The 20,677-nt window shown below is 56.1% G+C and overlaps 1 protein-coding gene and 2 pseudogenes across 2 annotated transcripts; all 3 read right to left on the bottom strand.

The window, feature by feature from the left end:
- Window positions 1-89: 89 nt before the first annotated feature.
- On the bottom strand, window positions 90-1,862 carry LOC148165125 (uncharacterized; annotated as a pseudogene).
- LOC114224987 (laminin subunit beta-2-like) lies at window positions 1,602-13,199 on the bottom strand (annotated as a pseudogene). The gene is made up of 24 exons (XR_015768176.1): window positions 13,146-13,199; window positions 11,736-12,018; window positions 11,197-11,613; window positions 11,047-11,119; window positions 10,753-10,943; window positions 10,619-10,682; window positions 9,091-9,290; window positions 8,880-9,000; window positions 8,614-8,799; window positions 8,335-8,514; window positions 8,092-8,205; window positions 7,435-7,532; window positions 7,213-7,350; window positions 6,765-6,883; window positions 6,368-6,488; window positions 5,675-5,858; window positions 5,414-5,563; window positions 5,300-5,320; window positions 4,870-5,083; window positions 4,631-4,790; window positions 4,043-4,289; window positions 3,689-3,966; window positions 2,868-2,907; window positions 1,602-2,375 (listed from the first exon to the last, which is right to left on the bottom strand). The product of XR_015768176.1 is annotated as a laminin subunit beta-2-like (transcript).
- A 42-nt stretch (window positions 13,200-13,241) lies between these two features.
- CCDC71 (coiled-coil domain containing 71) lies at window positions 13,242-17,352 on the bottom strand. Its single transcript, XM_028124373.2, has 2 exons — window positions 17,283-17,352; window positions 13,242-14,889 (listed from the first exon to the last, which is right to left on the bottom strand). Exon 2 carries the CDS (start codon window positions 14,835-14,837, stop codon window positions 13,398-13,400), a length of 1,440 nt encoding a protein of 479 aa, XP_027980174.1. The 5' UTR covers window positions 14,838-14,889; window positions 17,283-17,352; the 3' UTR covers window positions 13,242-13,397.
- Window positions 17,353-20,677: the final 3,325 nt, after the last annotated feature.

Raw genomic sequence — 20,677 nt, 5'->3', positions numbered from 1 at the left:
AACTTTGACCCCAGCCCTGACCCTCCCACACCATCCCTGTTCTGACTCTGACCCTCCCATCTGACCCTTATCCCACCCCATCCCCACCCCTATGCCTGATGGAGGACACCTTCAGCTCTGGGCAGTTCCTGGCCTATGGTGTCTGGTGCAGGGAGGGTACCCTGGATCTGACCCAGCCGGAGGGCAATGCCCACTGCCCCATTTTGGGGGAGGGGCACCACCAGCCCACACCATGCCACGAGCTCCACACGTGCAGCATCTGCACCTTCTTCTGTGGGAATTAGGGTAGGAATCTCAGATGTGAACTCTGATCTCTGACCCAACAAACATTGACCCTAACCTCTCACTGACCCTGCCTCTGACATGACTACATGGTGTGTTGGGGGCTAACAAGAGCCAAACAGGAATTCTGTGACTCAGCTGGGAAACGGTAGGTAGACTAAAATCAGCCACGGTGGATTTACTTATACCATGGAAACTAGCAAACACTACAAATCAGTTCCCTTTGACCTCCAGCCAATTGTTAAATATTTACCCGCATATTAGTGCTCCCACCTGACCCCTAGTCAGCCCTTATGAGTATTCCTCATTCCGGAAGGAGTATCGTAGCAGTGTCCCAGATGCCCACCTGCCCCTGCCCTCAGCTGTGAACAGACACACAACAAGCAGACAGATACCCAAGAGGAGGATCTGCACAGTTGCTTGCACATGCGCTATGGTGGCCACACCCCAAGGCCCCCTTGTCTGATGCCATGTCTCCCGGGCCTGGATTCCTGTGGCATTTGCTGTAGCCTGCATTTGCTGCAGCTGGTAGGGGTGGGTCAGATGTGGAATGTATCTCTTGCAACCCTATGGCCAAGCTATGGTTCCCTATGACTCCCCCACCTTGGCTCCCATTCATGGCCCCAGTGGCTCTGTACCAGTTGCTGATGCTGCTCTAAGGCTGTGGCAGCTATGTCCAGGCTATCGGAAGAGTTACGGGAAGCAAGCAGAGCCCAGTGGGCAGTGGGCAGGGTCCCAGGGCAAGAGGGAACAACACAGGGTACAGGAACACAGCCATCCCAGGTCCCCAATCCCTGCATTCCTGCAAACAAGACAGGTGATCCAGTGAGAAATGCCATGTCCCAAATCCCCTAGTGCTCTACACCCAGGTTACAGCTAGAAGAGAGTCCTCGCCTTGGCAAAACCCCTATAGTGATCCATATCTCCACCCACCACTCCCGCTTTGACTAGGAGTCTCAGAAGCTGTGGATGCAGCATCTGGACCCTGTTGACCAGCTCCTTCAGTTTCAGCTCCCACACAGCTGTTCCTGTCCCTGGGGGGCCCACCCCCCGCAGCAGCTGTTCCATCCACTGCTGGGCCTCTCGGGCCTTTCCCAGGTTGCTGTCCAGTTCTCCAAATGTGGCCACAACCTGGGCTCCAAGCAGGGCCTCCTGGAAAAGCAGGGCAGCTGAAGAGACCTGGGCCGCAGCATCTGCAGGGGATGGCAGGGAGGGATAGAGGGATGACTCAGGGCTCCACTGGCTGAGGCAGGGCCAATCAGCCTTCTGGGTTCCCCAGAGACATAAGCAAGGGCGCCTGGCCCCTTCCTTCTGCCCCAGCCTAGCCTTTACCCTCACCTGCCCACCCGCCTGCCCATTAGGCCTCACGTTGGGCTCCTATGGCCCTTTTGGGCCAGGCCAAGCCCTTGACACAGTCTAGCTGCCGGAATAATTCTTCCAGCTATTCACACTGCCTCCTAAACCATGGCTCTCTTTCTGCCACAAACTGCCCCGTGGCCCAGTGTCTGGACCAACGCAGTTACTTTCCTCCTGCAGGAAGACGGAGTTATCAGCCTGACCAGAGATGTACTCTCCTCCATGACTCCTCACTCAAGAAAACCCACCTGACTCCAAAACCCAGGACTCAGACAGGCCAACCTGAGACCCTCTGAAATCCCCAACCCTGAGAAGCTAGCTGGAGACCTCCTCCTTACTGACCCAAGGCCCCTTGCCTGAATCCAGCTATCCACTCCATAAGTTGCTCCAGAGTCCCCGCAACAGGTGAAGAAGATTCCAGGAGAATCTGTGCTTGCTGGATATCCCCTCCAGGGCCTGCAGGTGTTCACCCTGGCCCCTAGCACCCCAGTCAGGCATCCCCTGGTATAGGAAGGTGATCTTCTGGGCCCCAATTTCCAGCTGCAGCTGGAGCAGAGCTAGACATAGGTCCCAGGAGGTGAAACAGGTAGGGCAAGACATGCAGTGTGGGAAGCCACCTCTGGAACCACGGGCACACACTTGGCACCTCATCCCTGAGATACCCTCTCTGCATAAACAGGCACCTGTGTGTGGATCACAGCTGGGCAAGATGGAGCCCTGTGGGTCACAGGCACAGGCTGTGGGGGAGAGACAGGGTTAGGGCAGGGAGCAGGCAACACTTGCCCCAGCCTTGCCTCCAAGAAGCCTGGAGAACAGCCCTGTGTGAGTGGGAGGGTGCACACAAGCCTTTGCCCAAGCCACTGCTCAGAATGACCATGGGCACTGGCATCTTCCCTGGCCACAGAGGCCATATGGCATGGCAGCCTTTGGGCAGGGAAACAGCACAATGCTCCGGAAGCTCTATAGTCCAGTCAAGGGTCAGCTGGGGTGCAGGACTGGCAGATGGGTTCAGAAAAGAGCCACCTGATGTGTGCTCTCTGTAGGAATACCCCACCTGGCCTTGCCAACAGCTGTTTTCATGAGTATTTCTTTGAGTTTTGGGGGAAACATCAATAAACATGCTGTGTTCTCCCTCAGGAAAGCCCCACCGTTCCCCTGCTACTCCACACTGGGCCCCTTCAGGGAAACATCATCCCTGGTGGTGTGGATCATGTGAGTGGCTTTCTCACCTCTGCATTCCTGCTCTGGGTCACCCCAGTACCTAGACACCTGGAGCACATGTGGCTCCCAATCCCAGGTGCACTGACCTGGGACCTGAGGGAAGAGAGTGTGGGCCAGTCAGTAGGAACACAGAGCCTCCTCTGGGCCAGGGAGAAGGACACGAGTGTTCAAAGGCAGTGTATGCATACCAAGCACAGAGTCTTCTCCCTGCCCTGCTGCTGCCCTGGGCAGCACCCACACCTGTGCTTGGCCGAAGGCTTCTCCCTTTCCTGCTTCCTCTGGCCTGACCTCCTTGGCCAGCCCCCACCTTCCCACATTGCCAGCCTCCCACAGACCCTCTGGTTTCTCAACTCCTGACTTGCTATTCTGTGTCCTGATCTGAACACCCCGCTGTCTCCTTCACCCTGCCTCCCACCGTCTCTTTGCCAAGGACATAAGAGCACACACTTCAGGCCTCGTTTCATTTGGTTGCTGATCACTCTCCTCCTGGAAACTCCTGCTCACAGTGGCCATCCCCCTCTACCTGCACAAGCTCTCAATCCTTACCCTTCACCTGTGTCTCCTCAGCCTCCCCTGCCAGCCCCTGCCACGTTCAGTCCACTTGCCAGGACCCATTCACAGTGGGTCACCCGCACACTAGCACATGGCTGCATGTGGGGTCAGGCACGTGTGGTCTCATGTCTGCCTTACCCCAAATCCTGCCATTACCTTATAGCTGATGTCACACAAAAGCAGAGACTCACACAGCTGTTTGCAGCCACACACCCCGGTGCTGGTGGTCGCGTGAACACTCACACCAGCCACAAGTAACATCTTGTCAGAGGCACACACACCTTCACTCACACCCGGACGCCGCCACAGCTATGTGCAACGGGGCCTCACTCCCTGGGTGACATGCCGGCTGCACAGTGTGTTGGGCATGGCATTTGCAGGGCTCACAGCCCCGGGGTCCCCCCAGGTTCCAGAAGAGAGGGGCACAGTGGCTACAGTCCTGCCCCAGTGTGTGAGGGTGGCAAGAACACAGCCTGCTGACCTGGTTGCAGAAGCAGGCTTCAGCCCAAGAGGGACACCGTGCAGGGACAGTGCCCTGGGGGTCACAGCTGCAGCCTGGGGAAGAGGAAGGGACTGAGGAAAGAGAACGCACCCACCCGCCTTGGGGTGTTCTCACCCATCCTAGCCACACGCTCATGCCGGCAGCCCCCTGGACGCAGAGCACAGCCATGGAAGCCAGGCCTGCAGCGGGCACAGCTGGGACCTTGGCTGTGGTGCAGACAGCGTTGGCAGTCCCCACTGCGGGCATCGCAGGTAGCAGGATCACGGGGATCAATATTATTGTTGCACTGACAGGGCCGGCACGGACTCCTTCTGGGATCTCCCCCTGGCCAAGGGTGCCCAAAGTAGCCAGAGGAACAGCGGTCACAGCGGGGGGCCTGGAAAGGATCGAGGTATGGGTGGGTTGTCTCAGGTGCCTTCCTGTACCCTTGTGGCCTGTGGGTCCCACATATGCAGCCAGAAAGTCTGAGGTCAAGCCAAGAGGGCAGAGAACATGGAAGCTACATTACAGCCCACCTGCCTGGTTTACAAATTCCATGTCTATAGCTCCTCCCATCTGCCCCTCCCTCCCTTGAACAGCAACTCCTCCAGGAGAGGTGCCCAGCCTGGAGCTCCACATACAGGTGGCCCTGGCAGAGATTTGCCTTGTAGACCTGATGAGGTTGTGGACAAGTGAGCAGGGCCACCGGGTTGCCCTTGCCAAACAGCCCTCACCTACATAGCCAGGTGCACAGAGGTATGGGACACGTCCACTCGCACTGTCCACATGGCAGGAAATCCCATGATAGAGGCTGGAGCCAGGGTGCCCAGGACAGAGGCAAGGCCGGCACTGTTGGCATGAGCCCAGGCTGGGGTCTCCATAGTAGCTGTCCAAGCACCTGTGGGCAGTAGCACATGTGATGAGACGTGGCCCACTCATCATAATTCCTACCCAGCCCTTCCAGTGACAGCGCTCACCTCGCACACTGTCAGCCTGTGGTGGTTCCCGGGCAAGCCTGGCAGACCCCTGTGAGTGGCTGGCACAACTCAGCGTGTCCAGTGCAGGTGCAGGGCTGGCAGAACGGAAAACCCCACCAGCCAGAGAGGCAGTGGGCACAGTGGTGACTAGCAAGGCCTGCCCGGCATGGGCACTGCCCACTCACAGGGTTACAAATGGTACTAGTGGGGGTGCCTGGGTGGCTCAGTTGGTTAAGCAACTGCCTTCGGCTCAGTTCATGATCTCAGGGTCCTGGGATCGAGCCCTGCATCGGGCTCCCTGCTCGGCAGGAAGCCTGCTTCTCCCTTTCCCACTCCCCCTGCTTGTGTTCCCTCTCTCGCTGTCTCTCTCTCTCTGTCAAATAAATAAATAAAATCTTTAAAAAAAAACACAACAAATGGTACTAGTGGCCCCCGGTGTGGCAGTGGCACTCTGTGGGGAATGACAGGGCCGTCAAGCCATGCAGAGAAAGGAGATGGTTGGTCCCAGACCCCACACCCATCCTCGCTGGCCCTGAAGGCTTACCACTGCAGCCAGTGGGCCTGACGCTGTATATTTCAGACATGCAGTCACAGGTACGACCAATGATATTAGGATGGCAGGGGCACTGCCCACCTAGTGGGGCTCACTCAGTACTCAGGGAAACCTGGCGGTGAAAGGGCAGGATAAAGTGCCCTTTATCCTGCTGGCAGGAGAAAGAGCGAGATAAAGTGAACCTCACGGGGCTTCCTGAAACCCCTATATTGCAGCCCCCTCAAGCCAGGGGCACACACTCACCAAGGCTACCCCCATGGAGCAGGGCCGAGATGCTGCAGACAAGGCGGGCACAAACCTCAGACACGGTGCTGGGGAGGCCAGTCCTTGCTGCCTCCACGCAGCCTGCCTTGTGGAGTTCCTGTAAGTGCTCTGTGGCCCCAGGGTCCACAGATCTCAGCCCAGGCAACTCCTTCACCCACGGCAAGAGCACAATCTAGTAGGAGGGTGGAGGGTGGCAGGCAGAGGGAAGTGAGCCCAGCCCCACTCACTATCACTTACTAACTACCCTTCCTTGTAGTGGATGTCACAGCCCCTTCCTACCCCTTTCCTAGTTCTCTTCTGAGTCTGTTTCTCCTTCCTGTCCCATGGCCCCCCATCTAGTCCACGCAATGCCACCTCTCACTCAGAATCACTGCAGCAGCCTCCGCCTTGCAATCCATTCTCCCCCATGAATCTTCCCTGTTCACGTCCCTTCCATGGCTCCCCACTGCCCCACAATGCCCATAGGTCCTTGGAGGTCTGGTGGCTGCTTATTCTCATCTTCTATCCTTGGCATGTGCTTTGCTCCTGCCTGGATCCCCCTCCTTACACTATCCACCTGTCTCCATCCTCTTGGTGCAACTCCAGGCCTCTGCGACACCTACTCCCCAGCCCTACTGCATCCACATCATCCTGCTATAATCTGTCTCCCCCAGATGTGGGGTGGAACCCCTAGGACCTCACCGAATCCAGAAGGATAGTGCCCCCCTCTGGTCTCCGCAACCCCTTGGTCCTGCACAGCCGCAGGGTCAGGGAGTAGCGTGTCCCTGGGTCACAGCAGAAAGGTCTGGATAAAACCACAGCTCTGCAGGGAGCAGGGAAGGAGTAAGGGTGGGATAGGAAGGCCATGATCATGTGGTCCCAGGGGTGTCCCATTTCTGCTGCATCTAGTATTTCATCATATGACCCATGCAAAAAAAACCAACTTCTTAAATCTTGATATTTTACGTTCACTCCCTGTTTTGACTGCCCTATGACATGACGATATTCCATATTGGAGATTTTCCACTTTGAGTGTTGTTTCAAATGTGTTGGCAGCATAATAGGGTCTTGCTATTGAGAGTCCTAGGGTCCTGCCTACCTCCGTGCGTAGGTCAAGGCCACCTGGAACAGCTGCTCTGAGCACAGATGGGCACAGCGGGTGCTCCTGGACAGGGACTGGGCATGAACACAGACTAATGCCTGCCAGTCTTCAGGTGCCTGGGGTTGGGGATCAGCAGTCCTAGAGCTGCCCCTGCCCACCACCCAGCATTACCCATTCACCTGCTTGGGAGGTGGAGCTCCCTGCAGGCAAGCCAGGTGTCAGTGCCCTCCAACATTCTGGCCCTCTCTTCTCCCACACTGCCCTGAAAACATGGGTTCTAAGACACCAAACCTCTGACCATGCTGATGCCCCCACCTGGACTTTCTAACCCTGCTCAGCCTCTTATTCCAACTAGCTTTCTCTACACACTCCCTCCCTCCCCTGAAAACCAAGTCTGAGCCTTGGTTTCCTCCTGCCCCTGCCCCTACCCGTCCTGGACACTCACAGGCAACTGGGGGTCAGCTGGCTGGAGGACCTGGTCAAGCTCAGCTTCAGCAGTGGCTTGGTCAAGAGCAGCACAGAGTGCCCAGATTGGAGTTCATGGCAGCAGCGGCCACAGAGGTGAGGGCGGCATGAGGGCAGAGGCCGTCCCCAGCAGAACACCCGAACAAGCATGGGGGCACGGAGGGAGCGTCAACTCCTGATTCTTGCCGCTTGATCCCCATTCCCAGGCCCTGCCTTGTACCTGTTGCTGTAGGCACCCCCAAAGTCACAGTCACAGGGCCGGCAGCCCAGAGAGTCACTGCTCAGACCCCAGAACTCAGGCTGTAAGAGAGAGCGAGGAGGTGGAGAAAGGACAAGATCTGGAGCCTGGGAGGTCACGTACGGGGACTGCCTGTTGCGGGAACAAAGGCCGCAAGCACAAGGCTTGAATGCTCCTCTGCTTGCTGCTGGGAGGGGGTGAGGAGACCCCATTGCACTCATGCACACCTTCTTAAGAGATAAGGTGAGGACACTGCAGGGGTTAAAGTAAAAGTTAAACAAAGGACTTACATTCAAGGAGAGGCAAGAAAGGGGTGGAATTGTTTCTTGGACTGAGAGTTCCTTCAAACATGTTTGTTGCAAAACACCTTTAAACCTAGCTCTTTAAACCAAAACTACTGTAACTTGTTTCATCGCTTTTCCTTTTTATGCCCCCAAAGCTCCCACCTGGGGGCATATGCTGGTTCAGCTAGCTGAGGTGGCATTGACCCCGATAACCAGATCAGGGAGTTGAACCAACCCATGTGTAAGGCTCAGTCTACAGTCACACTGATTATAGCCTTATACTTATCAGCTTCTTGAAGCTCAATGCCCAAGATCAAGGTCAAATCAGAAGGCTTACCAGACAACAGCTGCAGTCCCATCCAGAGACAAAGCATTTGCCAGTGACAGGTACCGCTGGAGGGATCACAGGCATGAGTGCCAGGGACCTGGCCCCAGGGGTCACACCTGCAGGCTAGGGCACAGGGCTCCAAGGGTGCTACTGGGACTGCTGCAGAGGTAGGTGCATGCATGTGTTCTTATGGCACTGATTGGGGGCAGAGCAAGGACATGGCGTTCGGGGTCTGCTCCCAGGGTAACTCATGCTGGCAACCTTCTGTCTAGGTGGGGCTGAGGCCACAGTGACCAAGCTGGCAGAAGTCACAGCGCTGGCTCCAGACATGAACTTTGCAGCAACACTGCCCAGAGAGGAGACCACGGGTCTCATCTGTGTGGGCATCACAAAAACCCCCTTCCAGGGTCCCCCCAGGATCCCAGTTACAGGCTGCATCATGGGTCAGAGGTGAGGACAGAGTTAGGTCAGAGGTCACCACGGAGCTGAAGGATCGAGGTCAGAGTTGGGATTGGGGATTGGAGGGCTCACGTTTGCAAGAGTGAAGGGAACGGGGATCCTCCCTGGGATCTCGGCAGAAGGGCTGGCAGAGATCACAGTGGCGCCCAGCTGTGTTGTGCTGACGTGTGTCACACATGCCTCCACTCACATTGCCAGATGCCAGATACAAGGTCATGTCAAAGTGACAACTGTGGGCATGCCCATTGCACTTGCATTCTAGGGCAGAACAAGGAAGGTGGACATGGAGTGGGCTGAGCCGGGCAAGTATGGCCAGGCAGAGAGGGCATGGCACCTACCCTGGCAGGCGTGAGGGTGCCCAGGCTCTGCTGCATGCCATGGGTGGTTCTGGTACAGGTCCTGGCAGCGCTCACAGTGGGTACCAGCTGTGTGGTGGCGGCAGACGCAAAGGCCATGCACCTGCCAGGGAGGAGGGCAAGATGAGTCTGCCCCAGTCCCCCCAGCTTGCCCACCCCACCAGCCACTGGATGCCCCTCCCATGGTGCTCACCATGCCTTTCACATTGGCTGGGGTCCCAGCTATGGGCTTACACTCAGAGGCATGGCCATGGCACAGGCAGCTGCCTCTGGCCACGAGCTCATAAAGGGAACAGTAGTAGAAGGGGTGTCGCTTTAGGTCCCCCAGTGGCCTGTCTCCCAGTGTGTGCAGTTTGGAGAAGTTGACACGGAGCTTTGTCACACGCAGGAGCTCTGGAGACACAGGTTGGGGGACCTCAGATGCACTAGTCATCATCCCTCTATGGCTGGGATGGAAGGGGGAGGAACGGGGGTAGAGTCTCTTATCTGAGTCACTACAGCCATCTCCTCCAGCATTCACGCTGTGGGACCCCCCATTCCTGTTCCTCCGGGCATGTCATCTTAGGATGACTACAGCCTAATGGTGATAATTCCACTTCTGCATGGCTCCAGCCCTAGTATCACTCCTGAGCTGAGACCTGCACATCCCACTGCTTCCTGGACATCCCATCTTGGCATCACTAGATATTTGAAACCTACTTCCCCAATGCTGTAAAGCATTCCATTCCCCAGCCCATCATCAAAACTAGAAATCAGTTTATCATCCAAACCATATATGGTATTAGTTTGCTTTTTTATCCAGTTTTTCTCACTTTCATGTCAGCTCCAAGAAGACAGATACCTTGTCTATCTCCTTCCCACCGAGCCCTGCTCAGAAGATAGATGTCTGGTACGCAGCAGAGCTCAATGGGCACTTGTTCAATGTATACATGGGAGAGATGGGTCCATGGCTCCTTTCTGTTCCACAGCTTATGTCAGTTCCTGAGCCAAGGTTATCTCTTGTACCCCTCCTTTGCCAGGTGTCTCTCCCGTGATCAGATCAGAAGAGCAACAGCTGCTTGGAAACCTAGCATGGGGACTTGGTGAGTGGTTGGTAACAACCAGTCAAGGTGGGTGGAGAGTGCTAGTTTGGGCTATGTCCTGCTCTGGTACTCGCCTGACCTGACTCTGGGCTGCCTTGTCTTGTCTTTCAAGACTCCTGCCTTACAAGAAAGAGGTCACAACCCAGAGATGCCCTGGCATCACCTAGAGGCAGCTGCAGAGATGCAGGGTACCAACTAAGGCCCGGATGATGAATCAGGGGAGGGCAACGCCAAGGGACCAGGATGGAGGCAGTGATGGAGGCTCATAAAGGGGACAGTCATGATGTTCAGTGATAAGTGCAATGATGGGGTACATTGTTGGGGCTGGCATAGAAAGTAGCAATGAGAACTACAATGGGGCCCCACAAAGGAGTTATGATGGGGCAGAGATGGAAACTGTTACATGTGCCAGTCCCTCTGCACTGGGCACAGGTCCAGGGAACAATGATGGGATAGGAATGGAGGGCCATAACAGGGCCCACAATAGAGGACCACAATGGTGCAGAGCTGGGGAATGATGCTGGCTTGCCTGCCACCCCTGCCCCACTTGTGTACACACCCAGGCAGGACCTCACCTCCCCCCAGTATCTGGCTGTCCTAACATGCAAGGAGTACAGGATTGGCTGTGGTGACAATTACCCTGAATCTTGGGGTTGTCTGGGTTCTCCACCAGAATGGCTGGGTCCAGAACTTTGAAAATTACCTGAGAGAAGAAAGCAAACCTGAGCCTCTGGCTTCACCCTAGGGCCCAACCCCCTTTCTCTGGGCCTGACCTGGCCCTCAGTGGAAGGCTTGATGTCGGGAGTAATGCTGGTCACAAACAAGGTCACTGACTCTGTGGCCAGGAGCAAGACGGATCCCAGGAAAAAGGCCTGAGCAGTTGTAGGCAGAGTATCAGTACACATGCCAGGAGTGGCCATGGTCCACTGAGCGCTCCAGGAGCAGAGCTGCTGGGTGGAATGCCAGGGGACAGGAGGGGATCCTTGGGTCACCAGGGGCAAGCATCACTGGTGGCCATCAGGTCAGGAGGCACAGAGCAAGCCTTCAGGCTGGGGCATTGGGTCACCTTGAAAGTCATGATGAGGTGGGTAAAGTAGAAGGCACTCTCTAGGTCCAGCTGGATGGTGACATTCTCAACACCTGCAACCACAAGGGCTTGTCAGCCTGACCAGGCCATGACCCTAGACCCGAACACATGGGCACACGTGTACCCTCACCACTCTCTGCTTGCCACCAGGTCTTGTTGCTGCCACGACCACCACTCCAGATCACATTCTCAATGCCATGGCCTCCCTGGTCCCGAGAGTCACAAAAGAAGCAATTCTCAGATTCCTGGGGGAATGGCCAAGGAGAATGACAAGGCAAGAGGTATGTAGTTGGCCCCCAATTCCAAAATTTCACAGCACAGGCCTCCCCTCTCCAGCCCCCAGCAATGACCTGAACCCTCGCAAGGCCAAACCTGCCCCGGAAAACCCAGAGATACCATCTCCAGAGCCCTCACACTCCTCCCCACCTGTAGGTGACTGACAATGCAGCAGGGCTCGGAAGGTTCTGGCCAAGGCCAACAATCAAGTTGCCGGTTGGTGGGGAAAGTATGTCTGGCACCTCCTCAGCAATTGTTCTGGGAGCCTGGACTGGGAAGGACAGGGTCTGAGTAGAGATCCTAGGGATACCCCTCACCTCACTCCCCACAGGGAGGCCTGGAGAGTTCTTCTCCCCCTTTGGATGGCTCTCAGAGAAAGAGCCAACCTCTCACCCATTGGTGGCAGCAGCAGCAGAACTGAAAGGAGTTGTAGACTGCGAAGGAGGAGGCCTAGCCAGGCTGGGGGTCCTGGGCCATGAGCTGGAATCAGGCCTGAGAGAGAGGATGAAGAGTGGGCCCCAAGGGCCCCTGCCCTTGAGGAGCTGGGTGTGGCCCCATACTCACATGGTAGATGAAAGCAGGACTGCCAGACACAAGGAGCATGCAGGGTTGTGAAGCCACGGTGAGGCTGGGAGCAAGGGGTCCCCAGAGCCTGGGAACCAAGGGAGGCCGTACCCTACTCATGGCAGCCACCAGATGCAGAAAAAAAAAGGGAGGGGGTACCAAAAAAACAAGCAGAACTTCTCTACAGGTCCGCCATCCAGTGCAGCTGGCGCTAGTGGGGCCAGGGTTCAGACTAACCCAGAGACAGGAGAGATCCGATTCTCATTCAAATGAGGCTCGCATCCCTAGCCCTGAAAGGCTGCTGGTCTCTAGGAGCCTCTGGGGAATGTGTCCCCAGAGTGCCAGCCCGAGCCACTGCCTTTCAGGGCGGGCAGACAGGGAAGGACTGGCAGATGGGCGGGGAGCTAGTTTTGTTCTGGGGGCCCAGCCCCCTCTCCAAAGCAGGAAGAGCCTTTAGTGTCTGAAATACACACAGGGCCCTGTTGGGAAGCTTGATAAGGCAGGACCTGGGAACAGAGTGCTTGGGACTCAGGCAGAAAGCACTGCTGATGGGGCGAAGCAGTTGTAGAAACTCTCCTGGCTCAGCTAACACAGTACCCCACTGATCAAAGGAGAAAATTCTGCAGTCAGTGAGGACAGACTCAGTGGCCAAACAACCCAGAGCCCTGGCCTCTGACTCAACCCCAAACCCTTGCCACCAACTGGGGAAGTCGAGGCTGGAAGGACAGGCAGAGGTACTTTAGCTAATTTAGGCCTGGCCCTGCCCCAGACAAGCTCAGGTAAAGCCCCAAGATTTCAGCCAGAGCAGGCTAGGAGACAAGGCCAGGCTGCCTGAATGGCCCCTGGGGAGCAGTACCACAAAACCCCCCTTCCCTGGCCTAGAAACCTGCTGGCTGCACGGTTCCCCACAGAGCCACCTACTGTCCTCTTGCATAGGGCCTACCTGGATAACAAACCAGTACAGCCCGATGGGGAGGTGTGCCACCTCTGAGTGGCTCTGCCCCTGTCCTCAGGGGCTGCTTCTCACACATCGACAGAGGCCAGCACCTCCAGAGAAGCCTGAGAGCTACTCTTCCCACTCACACTGATGACCTGTCTCAGGCTACCACAACCCCCTTTGGCAGCCCTGTTCCTGGGGCCACTTTTCCTATATGCTCAAGCTGGCCCACCAGCAGCTACAAACGCAAAAAAGACCATAAAGGGTGGGCAGGGAGACTGGAAGGTGGAAAGGTATAAAACGTGATAGATGGAACAGTGGAGGTACAACTTGAAGAGTAACAAATCACAGTGCATCGCGCCATGAGAACACCCCTCCCGCCCACCCATACCACCCCATATCCTCCAGTCTCTGAAAAGAGAATGGTGGCTCTCAGGGCCCTGGAGAGGCACCTGGAGTCCTTGGGGTTGAAGAATCCATGGGCATTGCACACTGTGCCACTGGCCGCACAGACAACTGGGCTCAGTTTCCCCAAACATTGCTATGCGAAGGAATCAGGGTGCTGAGTATGGCAGCAATGGCTGGAGCTGTATTACAGGGGACAGGTTCACACGGAGGATCCGTTGAGCCCGCTGCCGCACCTCATCGTCCGAGGACCGCCTGTCCACCTTGATGGCCTGGAATTTCAGCAGCTTTGCTGTTCCAGGCCCTAGCCACGCCTTAGGGGATCGGGGCCCAAGTCGTGTTCTTTTCTGGGGAGGAAGATCCTTTGCCTCCTCAGCCCTTTTCCTCTTCTGCCCCACAGTCTCAGGGCGGCTTTTTGGGCCCCTCCTCGCAGTCCTGGCCTGAACAGACCCTTTTGGCCTGCCCCTGCTCCTGGACTGGGTCCGAGCCACCTTTGCCTTGGCCCGAGCCACCTTTGCCTTGGCCCGTGCTGCCTTGGCCTTGGCCCGCACTGCCTCGGCCTTGGCCCGCACTGCCTTGGCTTTGGCCTTGATCTGTGCCGCCTTGGCCTTGGCCCTGATCCGTGCTGCCTTGGCCCTGGCCCTGATCTGTGCTGCCTTGGCTTTTGCTCGAGCCTTGGCAGCTTTGGCCTGTGTTCGAGCCACCTTGGCCTGGGCAGCTTTGGCCAGTGTTCGAGCTGCCTTGGCCTGGGATGTTTTGGTGCCCAGGGCAGAGCCACCTTTCATTCGTAGGCCACCGAGGGACCCAGTGGCTTTGTAGGTCTTGTTCCGGGGTGTAGTGCCTTGTTGGGGTCTGGCCCTGGGGCCTCTGTAAGTCAGACACTTAGGGCCCTTGCCTGTGGCTTTTCTGGGAGCTTTGGACCGACAGTTCCCCTGCCTCTTCCCTGGACCTTTGCGCAGCTTCAGGGGAGAGTCTGCAAGTGAGAGCTGCAGTGACTGTGCCTTGTGCTTGGCACCCAAGCAGGGCATGGGAGTCTTTAGTGGAACCAGGGCCTCAAGGACAACAGAGAGCCGCATGGCAGGGTAGACACCTGGATAGAGGTGGGCGGGGAAGCCCACTGCTGCACCCCGGGCACGGCTGGCACTTGACTGCTTCAGGGAGCTCAGCAGCAGGTTGGTGGTAGCATGCTTGGCAAGGGCTGGTGAGGATGCTTTGGCCAGCCTTCCAGATAGTGGCATAGGGAGCAGCGTGGCCCGGCCTGCAGGCAGCCGCATGGCAGTTCGGGGAGCACTGGCTGGAGGTGATGTGGCAGCTGGGGTGGGGGCACGGGCTTGCAGCTTCGTCTGGCTTGGGGGGTTGGCTGTGCATGAACTATAGCCATAGACATCACCGCTGCGCAGGATGGTGGGTTGGAAGCCATCATCCCGCAGGCCCTGCAGGAAGGCTACAAGCTGGGCCTCTGTGGCACTGAGATCCTGGCTCATGGGGTTAAAGACAAGCAGCGCCTCCTCCAGGGCCTTCTTCCCTGCCGTGGAGATCCGCGACCAGGAGTGCACAGCTTTCTCCTCCACATGCTGCACCACGCTCATGGCATTAGGCACTGCAGATCTGCCTGGGTATCCACAAACCAGCGCTCAGCACCTCCAAGACAAGAGGAAAAGAATCAATAAGAACGGCACCGAGGGGCGCCTGGCTGGCTCAGTTGGTGGAGCATGCGTGTCTTGATCTTGGGGTTGTGAGTTTAAGCCCCATGTTGGGTGTAGAGATTATTTACAAAAAATGATAATACTTTGGATATATTGCATTAAAGAAAATATATCATTGGGGCGCCTGGGTGGCTCAGATGGTTAAGCATCTGCCTTTGGGTCAGGTCATGATCCCAGGGTCCTGGGATTGAGCCTCACTTTCGGCTCCTGGCTCAGCAGGGAGCCTGCTTCTCCCTCTCCCTCTGCCTCTCTCCCTGCTCATGCTCTCTCTCTCTCTGTATCTCTGCGTCTCAAATGAATAAATAAAAATCTTTAAAAAAAAAAGAAAATATACTATTACATTAAAAACAAAAACAAAACCAAAAAAAAGGCACTGAGGTAAGAGGCAAGGCAGGTAGGTAAGTCCATCAGAGCCTGCACTCTCCGTGATTAACAACCATCAATACAAAGGGCCTGGCCAGAGTGAGCCACTGCTTGGGGCAAAACCCTGGTCTCCTGAACTACCATGGTGTCAGGGTGAGGACTGGGGTGGCAGGGGGGACCCACAGGGGTCAGAGGCAGTTTCTTCAAGATAAATGTCCAGAAGCTCATGAGAGCCATCCAACCTGCTGTTGGGTCCTTGGAAAGATTTGGGCTTGGTTGGCCCATTTTAATTCAATTCTCCATTTTCTGAGGCCAGAAACCTGGTATTAGACTCAACCCTGGGAACGCAGGTATGTCTGCAAGGAGCCCTATATAGAAGGCAAGACAGAGACCATCAAAGTTCTTGGGAGTGCACACCGGCACCCAGCTTAGCTTGCCACTGAGTCAGAGGATTCCTAGGAGAGGCAACACCTAGATGGGACATGACTGATGAAGGACCAGATGGAAATGGAGCAAAAAAGGGAACAGCCTATGCAATGGCTTGGAAATGAGAAACAGTAAGGCACATTTAATGTGTGTGACTGGAGTCTGTGGTCAGGGCTGGGAGGTCTACATGGAAAAAGAGCTAAGAGCAGGACAACATGAGCTTTGAAGTCATGCTCATCTCTCTCTGTTCCTCCAGCTGCTTTTGTTCAGGTGCTCAGGGGTGAACCTCCCTGCCTACCAGAAGTTTTGCTTTTGGAGTACCCAGACAGACTGAGAGGTCTGATCCTGGCACTGAAACCACGGAGACTAACCCCAAAGCAAGAGTCAGACTCTCCTTTCAACAGAAACTAAGAAGATAAGTAGCAGGTACTCAAGACAGACGTCTTGGCAATCAGGCAGCCTGGGGGCCAGGCAGCCAGACCAAGAGCCCAAGGTCTGACAGCCAAAGGCTCCAACAGGATGATTAATAAGGTGAACACTAGAAACTTGAGCTGTCCTAACTAGGGTCTGGAGGGCTGCAGACCTCAGTCCAGCCCAGATGGAGCTGTCTGGGAACACCCAACTTGTCCCAGGCTTCTTCAGGAAGAAGCCACAGGCTGTCAGTCAGGACTAATGTCTAACGCCCAACCCAACACTGAGGGCTCCCAGAGGGAGCTCCCCAGCTGTACCTGAGCATTAAAAGATCAGCTGGGATCAGGCAGGTCCCCGGGGCCAGGAGGCGCGTCTGTGCACCTTCTTCCTACCGCCCTAATGGAGCAGAGGAAGTTTTCAGAATCCCCTGGAGGAAGTGCCCTGGGGCTCTTTGTTTGGAAACATTCTTGGATCCTCAGGTGTCTCGGGCACTTCCTCTCTCCAGAGGCCATTCTCCAAGCACAATCCTTGCACATGACTTCAGTTCTTTTATTATTTTTTTCCAGGGGGTGTAGTTCCCAGGACTGTGAACTGTTGAATAGGGAGGGGCCTGTTTCCCCGCAGGCACAGATACTGGGGGTGAACTGGAGGCTCTTCCGCCCAGGTCGGTCTAGACTCTTGGGAGGGGTCTTCTGGGCTTTCCAAGAGGCTCCGGAAACAGAGGCTGCAGTCTGGCCCCCGACTTCCCTTCACACGTGCCCCCGGGGCCGACAGGGAAGTTGATGAAAGACAGGGAACGGGAGAGGCCTCATCCAAGCGGGACCGGGTTGGGGGCCGATCAGGGCCATTGGCCTGGGAGTCCGTGTCCCTGGGGCCTGAGCCGCGGATAGGAGCAGGGATCTTGGAGGCAGCGAAACGCGAGGGGCGGGCGGGGCGAGCGGGGCGAGCCCGACCGGGTCGCGCAGCCCCAGGGTGGGGTCGCTGGGCAAGGGGTAGAGGGGTGGGGGGCATCTTGGCCAGGCCGGTGGAGGGCGCGGGTCTAGAAAGAGCCGGCCGCCCGGCCCATCCGCCCCGTCGCCTCGCGGACGGCCCCTCCGCGGCGCGGCTAGGCCCACGGCCCCAACCTACCGGCGCCGCCGCGGGGACCCAGGACGCGCCTCTGCGCCGCCTCCGCTGCTCCAACATGGCCGCCCGCTGCGCACCGGAAGCGCGCCGCACTTCCGCTTCCGGGACCTGGCCCGCCCTAGTGACCCTTGACCCCCCGAGACCCCGTTTCCCCCAAAGTCTGGGGGCAGGGCAGGTGGGTACCAAGGAAGGCTTCCTGGAGGAGGTGGCCGCAGGGAACGCTCTAAATCCATCCGGACCTGTGCAGGAGTCTGAGGAACAGTGGTGCTCTCAGACATGTCCCAGACAGGACTGCACAGGAGCCCTCCTAGGACTGGATTAAGGCCTAACTGACACCCCCTCTGAGGGACCTGGTGGTGCAGCGACATCTGGGAGGGTTTCCCTGCAAGTTCCAAGCCATCCTCCAAGCTCTGGTCCTCCCACAGCAACGGACAAGGCCTGCCTCTGTCCCAAGCTCCTGACCAGAAGGAAAGAGGAATGCCCCATTGTCTGCCTGAGAGTGTTGCAGGGGTGTCTCCTCAAGGGAAGCAGGCCCTCCTCTCTTCCCAAGAATGAGGCCCACATGTGGGATGAAAAGCTGATGTGCACACACATGCTGCACACAATCCCAAAGCTGGGCATGCCCTATCTGAGAGTCCTAGCATACCAGTGTACTATGCCTAGAATACCATGTGCATGGGTGTGGTGGGAGAACTCTTGCCCAGCCTCAGCCCCCTCAATGTCAGGAAGTCCTGGCTCCAGTCTCTCCTGTGCAGAATCCTTGTCCTTTCGCCTAGGAGACTGGGACCTCAGTCTTGCTACCTGTACCCTGGGGTCAGCAGATGGCTGGTGGTTATAGAGCCCACTGTCCAAGCAGCACCAGATGAGAGGACACAGGTTGAAATCAACCCTTGGAGTCTAAGAGGTTAAACTCTAACCAAAGGCCCCTTAGGGTCCCCCCACCCCAAGTCCAGGTTGGGAGGCAGCATGGAAGCTCTGGTTTTTGCACTTCAGTCAGAGCCTGAACTAGGAGGCAGAAATATTGCCACAACACTTGGACCCTGATATGTACAATGGTGCCATATTTGGTAGCTGGGGGTAGGTGAATGCCTGTGGGCAGTCACAAGAGGGTGGGTGGATGCTTCATTTAGGGCCTGACTAATAACTCTTCTCCCTCCCCGTATGACCCCAGGATCCTCAAGCTTGTTCTACGTTGCCTACTGATACAGAAGGGTCTAGGCACCCCTAAAGAGAAACACCCAACCCACCCTAGGCCTCATCTGGTAACTCTTGAGCTTCCCAGGGCCTCAGCACTGACAGTGAGGTCCTCGTCCCTTCAAGCATAGCCAAGGTGTCCAACAGTAAAATGCAAACTCTCCTGCTTCTTTGGGGTTAGTGCTTCTAACCCCTCATCCTGTTAGAAAGAAGGGAAGTGTGGAGTCCCAAGGGCCAGGGAATCCTGGTGCAATCAGGAAGTCCCACCTTAGTATGCCCAGTCCCCAACTGTGGGTGAGCCCTGTCTCTGTCCCATCCATGGGACAGAGGATTAGCTGCTACTCTCAGGACCAATCTCGCCTCACCTCCTGCACAAGTTGTCTTCCATAGCTTCTCCAAAGCCAGCAGTGTTGGCCTCCTGTGTTTAGGTGGTGCCAGGACTGTGTAAACAGAAGCCAGTCCCATGAAGAGTCAGAGTCCAGCCTCCAGGGATGGCATGGATTTAGGTGTGTCCTGAAAAGGGGAATCCCTCTCTCGTGATGTCCAGCCCAGAGTTCAGTGCAAAATGGAGGACCAGGTAGGGAAGGTCCATCCCCAGGCTGTATCCCTTGCAGACATTAGAACTGGGGGGATAGTAGGGGTTAGGGGTCAGGGTCATGGGTACCTAGCATCCCGAGGGGAAGCTGAGCCTTCTGCCTCTTGGTGCTCAGTATGTCCCAGATGGAACTCTGGGAGCATTAATCAGAGCAAAGAGTGACTTGACCTCGATTTTGGTGGATGCTGACCCTGTAGGTGTAACTGTGATTGGAAAGGATGAGGTTGGTAGAGACCACGGGGTCATCCCAGGATCCAGCCCTTGCTCTCCATTTGGCATCTTTTACAGCCCTGAGTAATGGGCCCTAGACCCATTTCCACTTGACCAGAGAGATCTGGTGGACATCTAGTTGTGAGTGATGCCAGTGGGCCTGGAAGGGCTCACCCCAGCAGGGAGTCTGTGTGCCAAGGAGAAAAGCCAGGGCTGGATCTTGAGGAGCTATTTCCTGGGGAGAAGAGGAAGCAGGGCCTTCAAAAGACTCTGGGAAGCAGGATGAGTTGGAGCAGAGGTGCCAAGTTCACAAGAAATGAAACTTTGAAGATGTCAGCAAGATTTCAGTTGTGACAAAGACTGAAGGGACCAATAGTATTAGCTATATGGTGTTCCATAGTGACTTTGGCAAGAGCAATTTTGGGGGAACAATTTTGTTCTGCTCACTGCTGGACATAAGGTAGCAGATACCAAGGTGACTGGAGGAGAGGAAGGGGAAATGGAGGGACTGGGGGTCCTGGGAGGTATCTCAAGGTAGGAGGCTTTTAAGTGCCTAATTACTGGAAAGGGAAGAGTGGGAAATGTAAGGGGTTTTGCAGAGCAATGTGAACACCCTGTGGAGGAAGGTACCAGTGCCCTAAGTGAAGAGCATATTGGAAGCATAGTGGAGAGGATGGAAGCCTTCTAGCTAGGTTCTGTAACTGGCCTTGGTACCACCATTTCCATAGAGACCTTCCAACTCCAATTGCCAGACTGTAGAAGGGGCTGGAGACTCTCTCTGGTCATGAAAAGGCTCTGCCCACACTCAGGGTTGGCTTCAGGATTTAGGCAAGCCAAGGAGTTAATGCCCCCAAGCAGCTCTTAACCTACAACTGATGGAGATTTGAGAATGAATTCCTCAAGCAACCTTTGCTCTGGGAGGGACTCCAGCAAGATTTGGTCCCAGTTGCCCGCAGCGGTAACTTGCTTGATGACACAGCCTTTATTGGCTGCTTTCTTTTTTTGCCACTCCTGGGCTGGTGCTTCCTGGCCTCACCTCCCACATTAACTGTATGTACTGATATCTTTGTCTCCAGATGAGCTTCTTGGGGATTGAGACACACACCGTCCATGAAAGAGGGACAAGATAGTAGCAAGGATTTCTTCTAGGTGACCACCAACCTGCACAAATGGTCCCGCAGCTCACAGACTTAGCTAATACTCTGAATGCCCAGAAGATAGCCTGGGTCTGAAATAGATAGGCCTCTGTCACACCAACTTGCTCTCACCTGATCCCAGAGTTGGCTACAAGCAGGCCCAGGACCCTGGATATGAACTGTCACAAAATGTCTTGGGTCCCATAGTAGCCCAGGCCTCAGGCCCTACAGAGTGACCTGCCCAGGAGGTCCCCTGGCCTCTG

This window comes from Eumetopias jubatus, unplaced genomic scaffold (assembly GCF_037043125.1).
Source record: "Eumetopias jubatus isolate StellerSeaLion01/CBP00866 unplaced genomic scaffold, mEumJub1_p1.0 scaffold_1, whole genome shotgun sequence".
In the NCBI taxonomy this organism is placed as follows: domain Eukaryota; kingdom Metazoa; phylum Chordata; class Mammalia; order Carnivora; family Otariidae; genus Eumetopias; species Eumetopias jubatus.
This window is presented reverse-complemented; position numbering and strand designations above follow the sequence as displayed.

Coding starts and splice junctions, on each gene's coding strand:
- CCDC71 (XM_028124373.2), bottom strand. CDS start 14,837: ATGAGCGTGGTGCAGCATGTGGAGGAGAAAGCTGTGCACTCCTGGTCG.